This window comes from Manduca sexta, chromosome 28, assembly GCF_014839805.1.
Source record: "Manduca sexta isolate Smith_Timp_Sample1 chromosome 28, JHU_Msex_v1.0, whole genome shotgun sequence".
Taxonomy (NCBI): Eukaryota; Metazoa; Arthropoda; class Insecta; order Lepidoptera; family Sphingidae; genus Manduca; species Manduca sexta.
The window spans coordinates 19,110,326-19,126,249 of NC_051142.1; the positions used below are offsets into that span (position 1 = coordinate 19,110,326).

General features: G+C 33.9%; 4 protein-coding genes across 4 annotated transcripts; all 4 read right to left on the reverse strand.

The window, feature by feature from the left end:
- Positions 1 to 1,761: 1,761 nt before the first annotated feature.
- LOC115453411 (glucose-1-phosphatase-like) lies at positions 1,762 to 3,078 on the reverse strand. The gene has a single exon (XM_030182104.2). The coding sequence runs from the start codon at positions 3,019 to 3,021 to the stop codon at positions 1,834 to 1,836; it is 1,188 nt and encodes a 395-aa protein (XP_030037964.1). The 5' UTR covers positions 3,022 to 3,078; the 3' UTR covers positions 1,762 to 1,833.
- Positions 3,079 to 3,132: 54 nt separating this feature from the next.
- LOC115453410 (glucose-1-phosphatase-like) lies at positions 3,133 to 5,903 on the reverse strand. The gene has a single exon (XM_030182103.1). The coding sequence runs from the start codon at positions 5,792 to 5,794 to the stop codon at positions 4,592 to 4,594; it is 1,203 nt and encodes a 400-aa protein (XP_030037963.1). The 5' UTR covers positions 5,795 to 5,903; the 3' UTR covers positions 3,133 to 4,591.
- Positions 5,904 to 7,025: 1,122 nt separating this feature from the next.
- LOC115453412 (glucose-1-phosphatase) lies at positions 7,026 to 8,951 on the reverse strand. Its single transcript, XM_030182105.2, has 2 exons — positions 8,722 to 8,951; positions 7,026 to 8,257 (listed from the first exon to the last, which is right to left on the reverse strand). The coding sequence occupies exons 1-2, from the start codon at positions 8,758 to 8,760 to the stop codon at positions 7,031 to 7,033; spliced, it is 1,266 nt and encodes a 421-aa protein (XP_030037965.1). The 5' UTR covers positions 8,761 to 8,951; the 3' UTR covers positions 7,026 to 7,030.
- A 3,656-nt stretch (positions 8,952 to 12,607) lies between these two features.
- LOC115453408 (vacuolar protein sorting-associated protein 37A) lies at positions 12,608 to 15,170 on the reverse strand. Its single transcript, XM_030182102.2, has 5 exons — positions 15,000 to 15,170; positions 14,412 to 14,906; positions 14,077 to 14,244; positions 13,512 to 13,650; positions 12,608 to 12,828 (listed from the first exon to the last, which is right to left on the reverse strand). The coding sequence occupies exons 2-5, from the start codon at positions 14,886 to 14,888 to the stop codon at positions 12,704 to 12,706; spliced, it is 909 nt and encodes a 302-aa protein (XP_030037962.1). The 5' UTR covers positions 14,889 to 14,906; positions 15,000 to 15,170; the 3' UTR covers positions 12,608 to 12,703.
- Between the last annotated feature and the right edge of the window lie 754 nt (positions 15,171 to 15,924).

Here is a 15,924-nt window from a genome sequence, read left to right on the forward strand (position 1 = left end):
ATTTACAAATACACCTACACTGTATCGATTACTGTTGGTATTTAAGCCAAACTTGAATCAAGAGAGATAATTTGCCTATACATTGCCGTTAAAGCCACGTTCAAATACCAAAATTGCATTCTATATTCTATACAATCTTGTATTCATAATTATTATCACAAAGAAATCTTAAAGCCATTAAAAGTGCCAGGTTATCAAACATATACCTAATTCCTAGAAATATACACGCCCTTAGTCAACGCAAGCCTAACCGAAAACTACGCGCGTGCAACACTTAGATCTTATTAAAATTTAAAAAAGTGTAACATTAAGAAACAATATTTGCATATTTATAAGCAAATGTTTTGTGCTGAAAATATATAAAGGTCACGTGCTCATTTTTCTAATGTTAATGAAATGTTATCCTTATTCCATTTAATTAAAGTTCACCTTGTCTGGCCAGCGTTGACCTTTACATACACGCTTATCAGCTGCATTGAGACTGATTTATGTTGTCTATCTCATGTCCTGTTATAAGAATGATAGAGAGAGCGTACAATAATTATAATGCTGTTCATATGATATTAAGGTCCATTTTCCACTGAAGGGGAGAAAAGATATATGGAAAAATATTTTTTTACTGCTTGTTAGCAAATACTTTTAGTAATAACATATGTTATTATTCAGTGTTTAACTAATCAACAAATTATCCCCATCTTCCTTTTAATCATGTCAAAATACAATAAAACTAATCTATTTTATCTCATCTCTGTTTTATCTCAATCCAGTTCAATGTAAAGGCGATCTTAGGGGCAAGAAAATAAAGCTAACACCAAGAAATCACAGCTAGGCTAAGCTAAAATCAATGCTATGCCTACATTCAAATCTATTTCAAATTGACTACTACAATTGAGCATTTAAAATCACAAAAAGCCAATGTTGTCAGCCAACCAAAAAGGGGGTAAGAATCAAACGATGTAGAGAAGGAGGGAGAGAAGCATTGCTCTCTCGCCTTGAATAGACAAAAATCAATAATTATGCAAAGTGCACTCACTGGGCTTTGTTCGGAAATACACTTAAAATCAATCCACTATTCAATTGATATTTTAATTTTGTTATAATTTCGTGACAACCCTATGTTTGTGTCATAGAACATACTTATATGAATAAGGCTCTGTGCTATGTACACCATAAACTTTTTTTGTCTTATTTGGGTAAGCAGAACTTACAAGATCCAAAAAGGAATCGTTAAAAGAGGGATAAATATACTTTTTGTATTATGGCTCCTACAGTTGGACACATTATATGAATAATTTTGAATTTTGAATTTCTGGAGACCATACTCTTCACTATTTTGGCACCATTCATAAAAAAATCAAATCAATACTGATAGCCAATTATTTTATTTTAGACATCTATATGCAGGTGTTAATGTAATAATAATTGCAAAAAGGTTTCTTTTAAAGCATTGATGGGCACAAAACATTTTAGTGTGTTATTTTTTAATTTATGGTTGTTAAAATATGTCTTAATTATAATCTATCTGGATACTAAATTAGAAAAATGAAGTGTTTTTAAGAATGTGTTGTGGTAAATGCTAAGGGTAATCGTTAGGTTCTGTTTTTAATTATTGAAATGTAACCTAAGCCATGATGTTGTGTTTCAATAGAAATTGCAGATATTTTTCTTGATTGAAAACTAACTGAACTATTATATCTAAAACCTATTACAATGTTTTAAAATTGTTATTATGTAACACTGTCTGTAAATTCTATTTGAATATTTGGCATGTTTTTATATTGATCGGTCATGTGTTCGTTTGTGTTTGCCAAAACTAAATATAAAATATAGTCTCTATGCTGAAATGAACTTGGTTAATAACTTCTTAAAGTCTTGCCATGGACAATAACCTTCATTATTTATGGTACATCCGTTTAGCTCCAATAGTGTAAATTCTGGAGGATATTCTAACGACAACCTGTAACCTTTTCTCATCCCATCTGTGCTTTGATATACGTAATTAACTTTCAAGAAATACTGCTTAATTTTCTTATCCCACCATTTTTGGAAGACGATTTTCCCACCTGCTGGTGTGACCTCGTACTGCTTTTCCAAATAGTAGGGTTTAAATCCCATCAAGTTTAATACGGTATAGATATTTGCATCATGTCCCATTAGAAAAAGCACCTTTGGTGGATCATCTTTAAGTAGCATTTCGGACATGTATTTCACAAGAGGCTTCGCCACATCTTTTGCTATGACTGTGGTATTGAAAATTACATTATGATACCCCCTACTAAGGTCGATAATGGAATACCATTTCTGTTCATTCGGTAACATTCCCCAAGCAACCTCATTGGAATGAAATCCTTCATAGTTTTCCATAATGAATGAATCAATTGCTGACTTACTTATCTTCAATGGTCCTGTTAAATTCGGTTTAGCACCGGCGGCGACGTACGGTTGATTCTTGTCTGTATTCAAGTCACACTTGCCTTGCTCGAGGCACAGTTTGGATTGTTCGTAATCTAATATTTTTTCAATTTGGTCATAGCAAGATTTCAATGATAATAATCTCAGTTTCTTTTGCATTTGGTCTAACGCTTCTTGTTTGTACGCGGCTGTTTTATTGTGCACTATGGGGTTGAAGATGGGATCGCTGTTTGTTTGTGAGTGTACAGTAACATTGCAGCCTGGAAACCCATCGTCGACAAACGCTTGGGCTGAAGCTACAGTCCGTTGAGCACTATTGGCATAGACATACAACTCTTGCTCTGTGGGGCACTGGTCAGTCAGTAAACCTTCTTTTTGCAGCCATTTAGAAAAATATGCACCCATAAAGCCTTCCAACAATGCTCCCTTTGCAGTAAGATATCCTCTTTTCTCCTTCCATACTGGCCAAATTTTTGGAGTCATTAACTCAAGATTTTTAGCCAAAGGTGTCCTCACATTGTGCCTACTTAGTATAAGAACCTGTTTTAATACTAAATCACAGTTTGACTTTGTAAATAACGTTAACAATATGAGAAATTGTATATCCATATCCGCGTGGACGGTGTTGAAATAGAACTTTGATCTAACTCTAAATACCTATCCAATGTCATAATAATAGAAAGTTGTCTTATGTAATATTTATAAATAAAAACAACAACATAACCTAAAATATATACTTAGAATATATCTGAATTACTTACATCCACATAATTTTTTGCATAACTCATACATATTAATCCATTATTATGGAATAAATTTTTAATAAAGGCAGGATTTGTAGTGTTTAATAAATTCTAACATATGATTATTGTCACAATGACATTTGACACTACATAAGCGTTTAAAAAGATAGTTAGCTGTGTTACAACTTACATTATATACTTAACATATTGTTAAATGTTACATTAAGTTAGACAACTTCATATATATTACACACCAGTATCTATTTATTTTTTCATTTATATTCGCATAATCAACACAATTATTTGAATAACTAGAACTAAAGTATTAGCTGTCAAGTAAGACAGCAAACTGGCGTCAGCAAGTGTCACCAGCTGCATAGCGCTGCGTTCGTGAGAAAGATACCTATAGTGCGATGAATCCACCTTTGCTGACATTATTTAAAATATTATAAATAATTGCTATATTTTTGAATCAACTTTCATGCTGATTTTACAGAAGAATTTGTTTTTCGTATTATTTTTTGTTACAAATAAAATAGTGAACAAAATCAAACGTAGGACACTAGCTATTTTTTTTAAATTGGATCGCCGAAACCACGCGTTCGATAAAACGGGATTAATACAAATTATTAAGCCTTATTCTGTATAATATATAGGGTAAATCGGGGACAGATGGCCACACTGGGCACACGTTTTTGGGAACAAGTAGTTATATATAAGTACTTATACGATAAGACGACTAAGTACGTATACTTAAGTCCACACAGAAGACTTTGTAGTCACATCTATATACAGTTTGACGTTAATCAATACAAAAAAAAACAGTAACCTGTTTTCTTAAAATGTAACATAGAAGAATAATTATGCACCCCTAAATATGATATTAATTCCTTAAAAAAAGTGATAATAATATTATATGGTGCAACAGTGAAGACAGTAGCCACGGATGGTTGAAATCTTCCTCAATTCTAATCATCATGGGGTGTTACAAAGAAAGAGTTCATCGGCTAATCAGGCTCAAATCTCGGGCAAGTCATAATTCATATTAAAAATATTTAAATATTGATCACAAACTACTTATGTTTATGGCACTGACGGTCGATAGTCCTTCTGTACAGAATCATCATCATCATCAGCCGCAAGATGTCCACTGCTGAACATGGGCCTCGCCCAAAGATTTCCAGATCGACCTTTTGTAAGCGGTCTCCTGCGACTTTTATGAGGTCATCTGTACAAAATAATATGAGTCAAAACTTCCAGAGTACGACGAAAACCTTCATAGAAAACTATTTGTGTAGAGATTATGGGTTCCAGTCCCGCTCCGATCCAAATGTCCCTGTAGGCCGGAAATATATTTTATGCCATCTTTAATGTCCAGTATTCGTTGAAACAGACTCGTTATAAACATCGGGTTATAAGTTTAATTTAATATCACATTAATATTGTTCAATCCTATCCAAAGTACCTTTCAATAAGTCAACAAAATCACTCCATAGACAGAAACCATCTTTGTCGACAGTACAAGCTTTCATTTGCATGGTATAAATTTGCGGTGGTTGTTCCAAACTAACTTCAGCTCCATACCTCAACTTTATCCATGATTGGTATACATAATCCACTTTCATAAAATAATTAAAACCGTCTGTCCATTTCTGGAACACCAGTTTGCCGCCAATCGGAAACGGCTCAAACTGATTGGGCAGGTGAAACGGCTTAAAGCCCAATACGTTAGTCAAACAATTAATATTCGAATCGTGGGCAACTAGCAATGTAAATTTTCTTTCTTTATTTTCGTCCAGGAATACATCTGATATGTATTCTAGAAGTGGTTTAGTCAGATCTTTACCTGCTGTTGTCAAATTGTACCGCACGTTTTGATTCTCTTTTGACACTTTTGTTAGTAATGTCCATTGTTCACGAGTCCGTACGAGACCCCAACCGACCTCTTCATAAGGTTTGTCATCGTAAAAACTCATTATAAATACATCTACTATTGAATTACCGATATATAACGGTCCAGTGACGTTCGGAGGATGTCCAACTTTAAAGATTATATCATTTTTATCTTTAGAAAGATCGCAATAATCTTCATGAATACAGATGTGAGAATTTTTCAAATCGACAATTTCATTCATCATAATATAAGCGGGTTTCAGTTTATATTCTTTGAGGTTCATCTTGTATTTCATTTCCTTCATTACTGCATTGGCATATTTCTTTGTTTTATTTCTTATGATTGCGTTGAACACTGGGTCCCAATCTACGTCTGTTCTGTAGTGGACTGGCACATTGCAACCCGGGAATGCTCCATCGACGAAAGCTCTAGCCGTCTCAATAGTTCTTTCTTGGCAATTAGCGTAAACGTATACAGTTTCACCCGGACATCCTTCTGGGATCAAATTTTCGCTGGCCATCCACTCGTAGAAGTATCTTCCCATGTAGCTTTCCATTCTGGCTCCTTTGCCTGTTAAATGTCCTGGTGGTACATCAAAAACCGGCCATCTTTTCGGTGTAAAATGATTCAGGAACGCGGTGTACGGAGTTCTCATGTTATGACGACTTAAAGCAAGGACTTCGACTAACTTTAAATCGGCGGTGAAAACACCACTGACCAGAGAAAGAATGAATACGACAAGCATTTTGATTTAATTAGTTTATACTAACTGTTACCTCATTAGAGAACTATTTATATACTAGGTCATTATGTTTTGATTGCGCTGATAATTTCATTCACGACTCATTAGTTTTTCTTTATATAAAAATATTTGTATGATTTTATATTTTTTCATTGAGTAGGTGCTGTCCATTACATAAATTAAATACATAGTTGCCTTGTATATTATTGCTGTATTTGATATAGCTGCCGTCCAGTTGTAAGGAAGTTGTATTCACTTATTATTCTGATCACTATGACACTAAACAGCTTTATCTCAAGAAGTCACGCGTGATTCAGAGCCAAAGTTTAAATCAGTAAAACTGTAGTAAGTAAGTAGGTACCAAAATCCGTTACATATCTCCTCCTTTAAAACTCGCATCAATTTACTATGATTTTTTTAATGAAATATGTCCCTATGCTACCTAATTCAGTCAAATGTTTATCAAGAACGAATCGTATTATAACAATATGCAAGGTAATTATGAACTAACCCATGCAATAGTCAACAATGAAATAGGTAAAACCACTTAAAATATCCTTTATAGTAAAATTCAGGTATTTTTAGATTGAAATCTAGGTTATACTTAAGTACCTACAAATAATAAATAGGTAGCAGAATATTGCGTTAGGTTAAATAAGAAAATATAAAATATGCTTAAGTGAGTATATTATATACTTAATAACGACTTAGGTATGATCATGACATTGGCCTTGCTCAATATTTCTATTTTCATCAGTTTGACCTAAAGTTTCCTCTTGTTCTCCTTTACAATAAAAGCGGGCGATAATAATCAACGCACACGTTGCTTGGAAAAGTTATAGTGACACAAAATTACGACCTTGATACAACAGACCTCTTCACTCGGTCAATATAACTATGTTTTTATGGTTTTAGTATATTAACATACATTATGCGCCCTACAAGCACAGTAATTAAGGTCATTGGCGGCAGCTCGATCGCGATATTGAACTCTATAACATTACGAATAAATTTTATTTCATTCAATTGACTGGACGTTGGTTTGCGACACTGCGTCGGATTTGCAGCGCTGCTTTTCTGGACTTCCAATTTTTGAGCATCGGCACTAAATACCTACCTAACGTTACGGAATCTATATACCTACATATTTGACGCTACCATCAATTATATACTTACCTACATGTTCATAATATGTTTCATTTCGGTAATAATATTTGGCAATAAAAAATACACCGAAAATTATATTATATCCTTTAATACTTGAACAAAATCACTCCATAGACAGAAACCGTTGTCATCACTTTTACATCCTTTGAGTTCCATAACCACCCTCTGTGGAGGATTGTCTAAATTGATTTTAACGCCATTTCGTAATTGAAACCAGGATTGATAAATGTATTCTATTTTCAAATAATCTGTTACACCGTCGGACCAATTTTCAAATACTAACTTACCGCCAATTGGAAATGGTTCGTATTGGTTAACTAAGACATAAGGCTGGAATTCCAATGCATTAATAACAGGATTTAAATTTGAATCATGTCCTACTAATAACGTGAATTTCCTTGACGAGTTATTGTCTAAAAATACGTTGGACATGTACTTTAACAAGGGACCAGCGAGATCTGTAGAGGCTGTTGTGAGATTAAATCTTACATTTTGATTCTCCTTAGAAATCTTCGATAGAAGTTCCCATTGTTCGGGTGTTGTTATTTCTCCCCAAGCGACTTCACTATCTGGCTTACCATCATAGTAACTCATCATAAATGAGTCTATAATAGAATTTCCTACTCGCAGCGGTCCATCTATATCTAATTCTTCTCCTATTTCAAACCATACTGTATTCTTAACTTCGGTAAAATCACAGTAACCTTCATTTTTGCATTTTTCAGATTCGTTCAATGCAACAATTCTGTTAAGTTCTTCAAACGTTTCAGTCAGGTCTAGATCATTTAACTTTGCCTCAATCTCTTGTGTCACCATCTTTCTAAATTCATCTGTAGTGTTATGTATCACAGGGTTGAAAATTGGGTCCATTTCTTCTATATTTAGAAAGTGGACGGGAGTATCACAATTTTTGAATGCATATTTGGCGAATGCTATAGCTGTGTCTTTCGTTCTTGAGCGCGTATTAGCGTATATGTATACTGAGTCATCCGGACAACCTTCTGGTAAAACTCCTTCTGTCCTTAACCAGTGGTAAAAGAATTCTCCCATATACCCTTCTAGTATGAAGCCTTTATCTGTTAAATAACTAGGATCTTTGTCCCATTTAGGCCATTCTTTCTCTGAAAATTCTTCAAGCCTTCCCGTCAACGGTGTCCGTATATTATGGCGGGAAAGTACTAGCACAGATTTTAGCGTCATGTCTTTTGGTGCAGCGTCTATTAGACCGATAACCACGGCTAGTAAGAACAGCATCATAAGCATTTTTAGTTTATGTTTGAAGAAGATAAGACGAGGTTTCTAAAAAAAAAATATTTTTATTAAAATGAGTGCTTAAATATTTTAAAGTGCAAAAAGTCAAGTAAATCTCTGCAGTTATTGTGCAATATTGTGTTTATGCAATTTTGATCTAGCATAGGTAGTTCAGGAGCAATGCAGAAATTTTGTATAGGTAGTAGTTCCAATAATTCAACACACATTTTTTAATCTTGGAGGAACAGCTACCTTTTCCTACTCTCTCTTATCGAGGCCCATGGTTCTATGTGGCTTTATTATGGTTCATGAGCAGTAGTGGTTGCCACTACTAAAAGAACGATGATCTTCACTTCATTTTCACAAAATACTTAGGAAATTATGATATATTTATGAGAGGCTCTTGAAACTAAGGTAAATATTTATTATAAGTTATGCAAACTTAATAAATGCCTGTATATAATTAACGTAGCGTAGATAGGTACACTATAGATTCTTATTTATTTACTTACCATCAGGTGCAATCGTTTATCAACATCCAAAAACATCATAGTTATACACCATTGACAGCAAATTAGACTTCCAGATCTTGGTGTCTTATTTTGACACTAAAATATCCCAAAGTTCTTTAAAGATTTACTTCAAAGCACTGTAACGTAAACACAGCTAAATAATACTGATTGAAATTCGCATTGATAACTGGTTTCATCACAACGCGATAAGAACTCGGTCACACCGCGACGTAACATGACGAATATGGTCGGCAATTGTTACTCTATAGGCAGAATTTTAACTCACGTATATGATTCAATTAAAATGAACAGTTGTCATTAAAGGTAGGTGAAGGTAGCATGTAATGCTGTTAATAATATAAAGATATAGGGCGATTTGTCGGCTTCGTGAACCTTTTTACTTCTTAGTTGTAAGCCTTTCACGAATCAGAATTCCATATGATTCCCTATTATAGAGGCTTTGTGGATATTATGGTATTGTTTTGGTATCCTATTTCATTTTAATCTCCGGTTAATATAAATACAGTTGAGTGTAAACGAAAATTCTTTAATTAACACTATTGTCATCGTGATTTCATTGTGTAAAATAAAAAACAAATGTATCTAAATTGTTTTTAACGCAGTGCGATAGTTTTATGCCAAGTCATTATGACAAAACATTGTAACCCTTACTTTGGTACGAATTTAACAAGACATAACGTGTTATCCATCTTCAAGTCAAGTTCTGAGTTTTAAAGACACCCCAGTTTCATTATTTAGACTTCCAACAGTTCGACTGCGTGTCCATTCAGTACTTTGAAATATATAACTGCATGTACATTTCGCTGCGTCACTCTGATACATCAGATATTCAGCTTGTAAATTTTCTATTTCCAAAAATATACAAAGGAATACTCAAAGTTACATATTATTTGAGATCTACCGGACTTAACTTTTAAACGTTAACTGAAAATCCAAAAATCTCGCTCAAAGGGCTCATGATTATTCGGATATTTCGTATGCCACTTTTCCACCTTTAAAAACTGTATTGGGATTATTCCGTAAATATTAATTTAATTTGTGTATATTGAACTATAGTTAACATCAATTGTAACTCAAGGATATTTCTTATCATAAATATACTATCAGCTTGGTATATATATAGTTCATACTGATGGATTATCCGGCACGCAATTAAAAGCATGTTTTATAACTGATAGCAATATTTCAAAATGGTCGCTTTTGATCTAGTGGCGGCGAATTTTAACTGTGATTATGGAGCCGGGTTACTTTATTATTAGAATTTGTTTCGCTCAAAATTCGAGCCCGGTTCGGGTTTATATACCTTTTTGAACAAAATAAGCGTTAATACCGATTTCAGTAACTACGCAAATATTAGAACAAGAATAGTAAATAATAGAAACTTCTTATCCCAACTTGACCGCGGCATAACATTACAGAAAACTGGTCAAACACCTGGTTGTTTTTACTTTATTGCGAAACTTATAGCGCGACTGAAGTTAAGTCACCAGAGCGAGGGTGGGAGTTTAGGTGATCAGTTACTCTCAAATGTTAATATTTTATATAATGTTTAAATCAGAGTAAATATGGGTCATTGACCAGTTATCATCTTAAAACTTATTATCAAGTTCTGCGAAATATAAAAAACAAACTTCATTTAAAAAAATACCTAAAGCAATTTGAAATAACACATTTATTCTTTTTCTTAGAAACTGAATGGAGTGAGGAAGAGGGCCCTCGCTTGATGCGAACTATCAAGCGTTTCTGATGTCCAGAAATATTAATAGCACACTCATCTTAAATAGGTCCTCTATAGGACTAAATTACGATTCGTCATACTAGCTTGACATGCCTTCACACAATTCTTGCATACCTACTGCTGTCCCCAAGATAGAAATATGTAAAGCCACTTTAACACAGAGGATCAGTTTACCGTAATAAACAAAAGTTGTATGCTTCGTTAGCTAAAACAAAGAAATTACCGCGAAATTCCATAATTAGAAGTTTCCATAACTAACTCGTGGTCAACTAAAAATCATTATTTAAAAACATAAGTATTTCATACTATTGTTTACTAATAAAATAAATATCCGCATTTTCATGTTCCAGATTAGTCACAGATTAACAATAATAGATGGCGCTAAACTAGTAAAAGCATGCCTATCTTTTTTGTAAAGGCAATTAGTTCGATCATCCGATTTGGAAAACGCTTTTAACGCCGATTTAAGTTAATAATTCCCATAGCTCTTTTCTATCGATCGCGAAAAAGAACCAATTAGGATAGATGTTTAGAAGACTTATTTTGAGCAGAGATTTCTATCCTTTTAAGGCAATGTAGCCATTAAGTCGACAATATCTCAAGCAAATGAGAATTCGGAATTAGAAGTGTTGTTATTACCGTTTTGGCATTCCAGGCACTTAGGCGAGAAAAGGCTGGATTCATCATGTAGCTTTATAAAAGAAATAATCGTAAAAACACATTTGAAATAAATAATGATATATTTTTAAGCAGTATATACATTGAATTCCTTAAATACTGTGCATATTATAATACTTTCAACAATTTTTATTTTTCATAAACACAGTGATGGATAAACACCATATTTATTAGCTACAAAATATACAATCTTAACAAAAACATAGCAATGTAGTCCAGTCAAATTAACATTTTTTTTTTTAATCTTTATTTACGGAGCTTGGTCGTTATTTCACGACTATGTCGCTCCGTACGTCCACTTTTATCCATGCCTACAAAATTTTTATAAAATCAAAATATTTTTTAAGTTAGTAAATATTCGCATAGAGCTGAAAATTCGTAGAGGCGTTAAATATGTCATTACCAATAAAATGTCAAAAGTCCCCATCGATCCTACAATCTTCAGCTCTATGCGAATTTATCCTAACTCACAGGTTTTTATGTCTATTTTGACTGGACTAATATCCAATTGTATAATTTAGATTACATAAGAAAATGTGAATACACAATATAATTTTTCAAACTAGCACGGCATAAACAGAACTCTGTCTAATAATAGGTACTATATATGATTATACTGCGACTATACAAACGTCGCCAGTATTTTGCCGGCATGTCTCTATATATAAACAACGGCTAACCTCGTATCGAACCCATGGGAACGAAGTCTATAGATTTTCACAACATATGCGATCATTATTGTATTACCTCGACCTAACGCCAAAATGCGCCTACATACTTCAATGCTTCTACTTCACCATATCATTACTCGTAAGATTCAGCCAAATGTCCATTACTGGTACGGCTACTTGAATTAACAATCTTATATTATATTATCACGAATCATACGATAAGATAGCACGCTTGCATATTTTAATTTCAGTCACATTACGTGTTAAGGAGCGATTCCAATATCGTTAACCACGTCAAATTATTTTTTTATACATGATAGTTGTAATTATTGTAATTATTACTTCTAGGAACAGTTAAATACGTACAACTATTATAACATATAAATCGAACAGTTTCGGCTTCCTTGAATTTAACCCAACATAATCGGAAAAACGTTTCGCAACATTATTAAACACAGATTATTATATTTTTGATACATACTATAATTTATCATATGGTCTAAACATCTTTATTATAGTTTAATATAGTCATCAATAATCATAGTTGCACGAAAAAGCTAGTTTAGGCAACCATGCTTACGTTGCCGATAGTACTACTATAATCGGATATTCGAAGTAGAATCGATATCCATGATTTATTCTACTTAAATTCAGATTTAGTGTCCACTCAATTTTATCAATGCTACGTATAATATACGCATACCGGGAATGGAATTAAAGACAAATCAATCTAAATCAATCAACAAAACCTTTCACTAAAAATCGATTTTAAACAAGAAAATCGATATCTAGATATCGTCTTGACACCATCCATCACTTATTGCGCTGAAGTCCCAGCCTCTCTGCGGGATACTAGCTCCCTCAAATACTTTAGCTAGGTCCTGGCTCTGTCCAGCTGTGCTAGCTGGTGCGCCAGGCGTTCCTCTCGCGCCCTCCTGGCCTGGCCTAATGCTCGCTTTTCCGCAAATTTGGATACAAAGGCTTCGGCTGGTATGTTACCTGCAAAGAAGACATAAATAGAAATATCAGCAAACCACACTGCGCTAGTCTTCCGTTAAGATGGGTGTTATAGGAAATACAAGAAATTTACCACAACACCTGTAGCTGGTGGTAGGATATTTCTATCCACGAGGATAGCATTCACCATAGACTAGGTGTAAAATCAGCCACAGGGGCCCACGTAAGTGTGTCTCACTCCAGGATTAGCTTGTCTAGATTCACTTTCAAACAGACCAGCATATTTGACAAGGGGTAATCATCTCTTGTGTGTCGACTCTCTCTGTCTGGACCCTACTCTGATTATCATCACATGCAATGGCGTCAATTTGTTGAGCCCATATACAGTGTTTAGTACACTTAATATGGAACTTATAAACAAAACACCCATCAATCATGGCTCAATGCAATATGGAACTTGTCATCTAAAAGTATTTATGAATGTATAATATAACATATTATACATTCATAAATACTTATAATAGGATATAAATCTTTATTTATACATATAAGTGCAAAAGACAGCACTTTCTTCTCCCTTCACAAAAATCTGCCTTATATTACCATACTTTATGGAGTGTGACATAGGCTACTTTTTACCAAGTGTCAATGAAAATTTAATCCTAGGATTTAGAAATTTCTTATACAGCATACCTGCATGTAAAATTTTGTTGTCATTCACTTACCTAACAGAAACTGTTCAGCGATAACTTCAGCATCCTCGTCAGCCTTCAGCGCTGCCTGCTTGAGACAGTCTCTGATCCTGTGTGGGTCATATACTTCACATAACTTCTGGTGCTTTTTATTCAATTCTTCGTAGTTCATCTGCAAAGTGATTTTATAATAATATCAATTAAATTTTGGCACTGTATTCAACTTTTACAACTGTCAGTTAAAACTGATGTGAAATAGCTTTACTACTAAATATCTAGTTCTGAAATAGTATTGAAAAACAGGCTAATAAAATAAGGGTCTCTATTGGTTACTAATCACCACCATATAAACATTGCCAAAAATCGCCCAGATAGCAACCACCATACACCGTGTTAATACCCAACATAGTGGCCAACTTGTGTTTTGTGTTCTGGGATCAGCCTGTGTATATCCGGTCCCAATAAACCGGAATAATTGTGTTGACTGCGAAATGGTAATGATCTCTGCTTACCATCAGGTACAATGGGATCACTTTGCCATTAAGGTATCAAAAAAATATGGACATAGCATAAAAAATGGAAAATAAAAAAAAAATACCTTCATCTGAACAATAGCTGAGATCCTGTCAATGACTTCCGTCTTCAAATCATCGAGCATCTGCTGCTTGCCGATGTTGTCCTGGGCTATCTGCTCGATGCTGCCCATCAACTCTTCTGTCTCCAGATCCAATTCCACCAGCTGTGGATTTGTTTCTAGAAGTTTATCCTGGAATGTTAATGGAGAATGAGTTTGTGTTTTTGCTGAAGGAGTAGATAAAATAGTAGTTAGAATGTAGTCTCTGGTATAAGTGTCTCCACAAATATATTTATTTAATGAAAGTTCAGACAGACTTCTATACAAACACTTTAACCTACTATTAAAGACAATGTTACCTGTAAATCTGTATTCTCCAATATCTCCTTCAATTCATCAACAGTTAAATCATTTAATTCCGGAAACATCAAGGACTGTGCACTGTAGTTGGACTGAGGACTTGTCTCATTTGACTTTATTGTCTCCTCATTAACACTGGGAAGGGACTTTTGGAACTCCCGTATAATAGCTTGGACTACTCGGCCCAAATCCGAGTGTACAGTGAAGTTTATCAAGCCAGGCGCACCGACAACTTGATTCGAGTTCTCTGCCACCCACTGGTGAGATACGGGCGGATTGACGAATATCGAAGGCTTTTCGTTTGGAAACTCGGGCCCCAAAATCACATTTAATGACATATTTTTATTATTCACGTTGAATTCTACACGATATTCTGCATTCTCCTTGATCTCTGTTACATTCGCGTTGAAGATTTTCAAGGTATCTATTTGTCGTTTTCTAACGTCTTGTTCACCATAGTAGTTCCACGGAAGCATTTTTGGTGAATTTGGAACCTGAAAAATTTATACGTCGTGTTTTATTCGCGAAAATATTATACCACGTATGAATTTGGTATAGAAAATTTTATAAAATAATGTACTAAGTACCTTATCTATGAAATAGACTGAATGCTATATATGTTTCCTTTATTTTTTATTTATAAATTGTTTTAATGATCTAAACACAGAAACACTAAAACGTAGATTTACACAAAAAATATTCTTTGAAAATATTTGACAATTTCTTGATCAATGATCAATTTTTTTTTTTTTTTATAATTCGTCCTTATAGGACAGGCTATAGTCTTACGACCATACTGCCTAGTCTTACGTATTTCTTTTCTTCAAATTTAAATTCTTAATATATTGTCTTTCGTAAGTATTCCAATTAGTAGTTTTCGTAAGTATAGTCAATTCCAGGTAAAGTATAATCCATTTTTCCAATTGTCAAATCCAGAGTAAATATCAATTCAGTACGATTTTCCTCGTCAGTGAATATGTTTCATACTATCCGTAAAATATGTTTTTACTATCCTCTTCTTAATTTAAAGCTTCATTGAGATATAGAATTTGCAATTCCACTATTTGCTCTTTGCTCCATGTATTGAGCGTGCTTCAAAATTTCAAAAACTTAGAGTAAGTACTTCCTCTAAGTTCAAATATAATCAATGGCAGATATCAGCCTAGCGCAACAAGGAACAAAAAATCTTTTGTATGGAATTGACATGGCATTTAATGGCGGATACTGCTATCTCTCTCTCTCAGTACAGTTTTTCTTTCTATTCCTCACCGCTATTATTATTGTTTGTTTATTTCCTGACGTTTTGGAATACATTTGTGTTTATTGATTTATGTTTGTATTATTTGTTATTCAAACAAGTAAAAATATACCAAAAAGTGTTTTTGTTGGTGTAAGTGAATACGTTTTAAAGACATGCCACCAAAAAAACGTTTCATTACGTGTGAAATTTGTGGAGATCGAGCCAGTCGAATAAATCACAAAAGCAGAATGTATATGGCGAAATTTCCATTG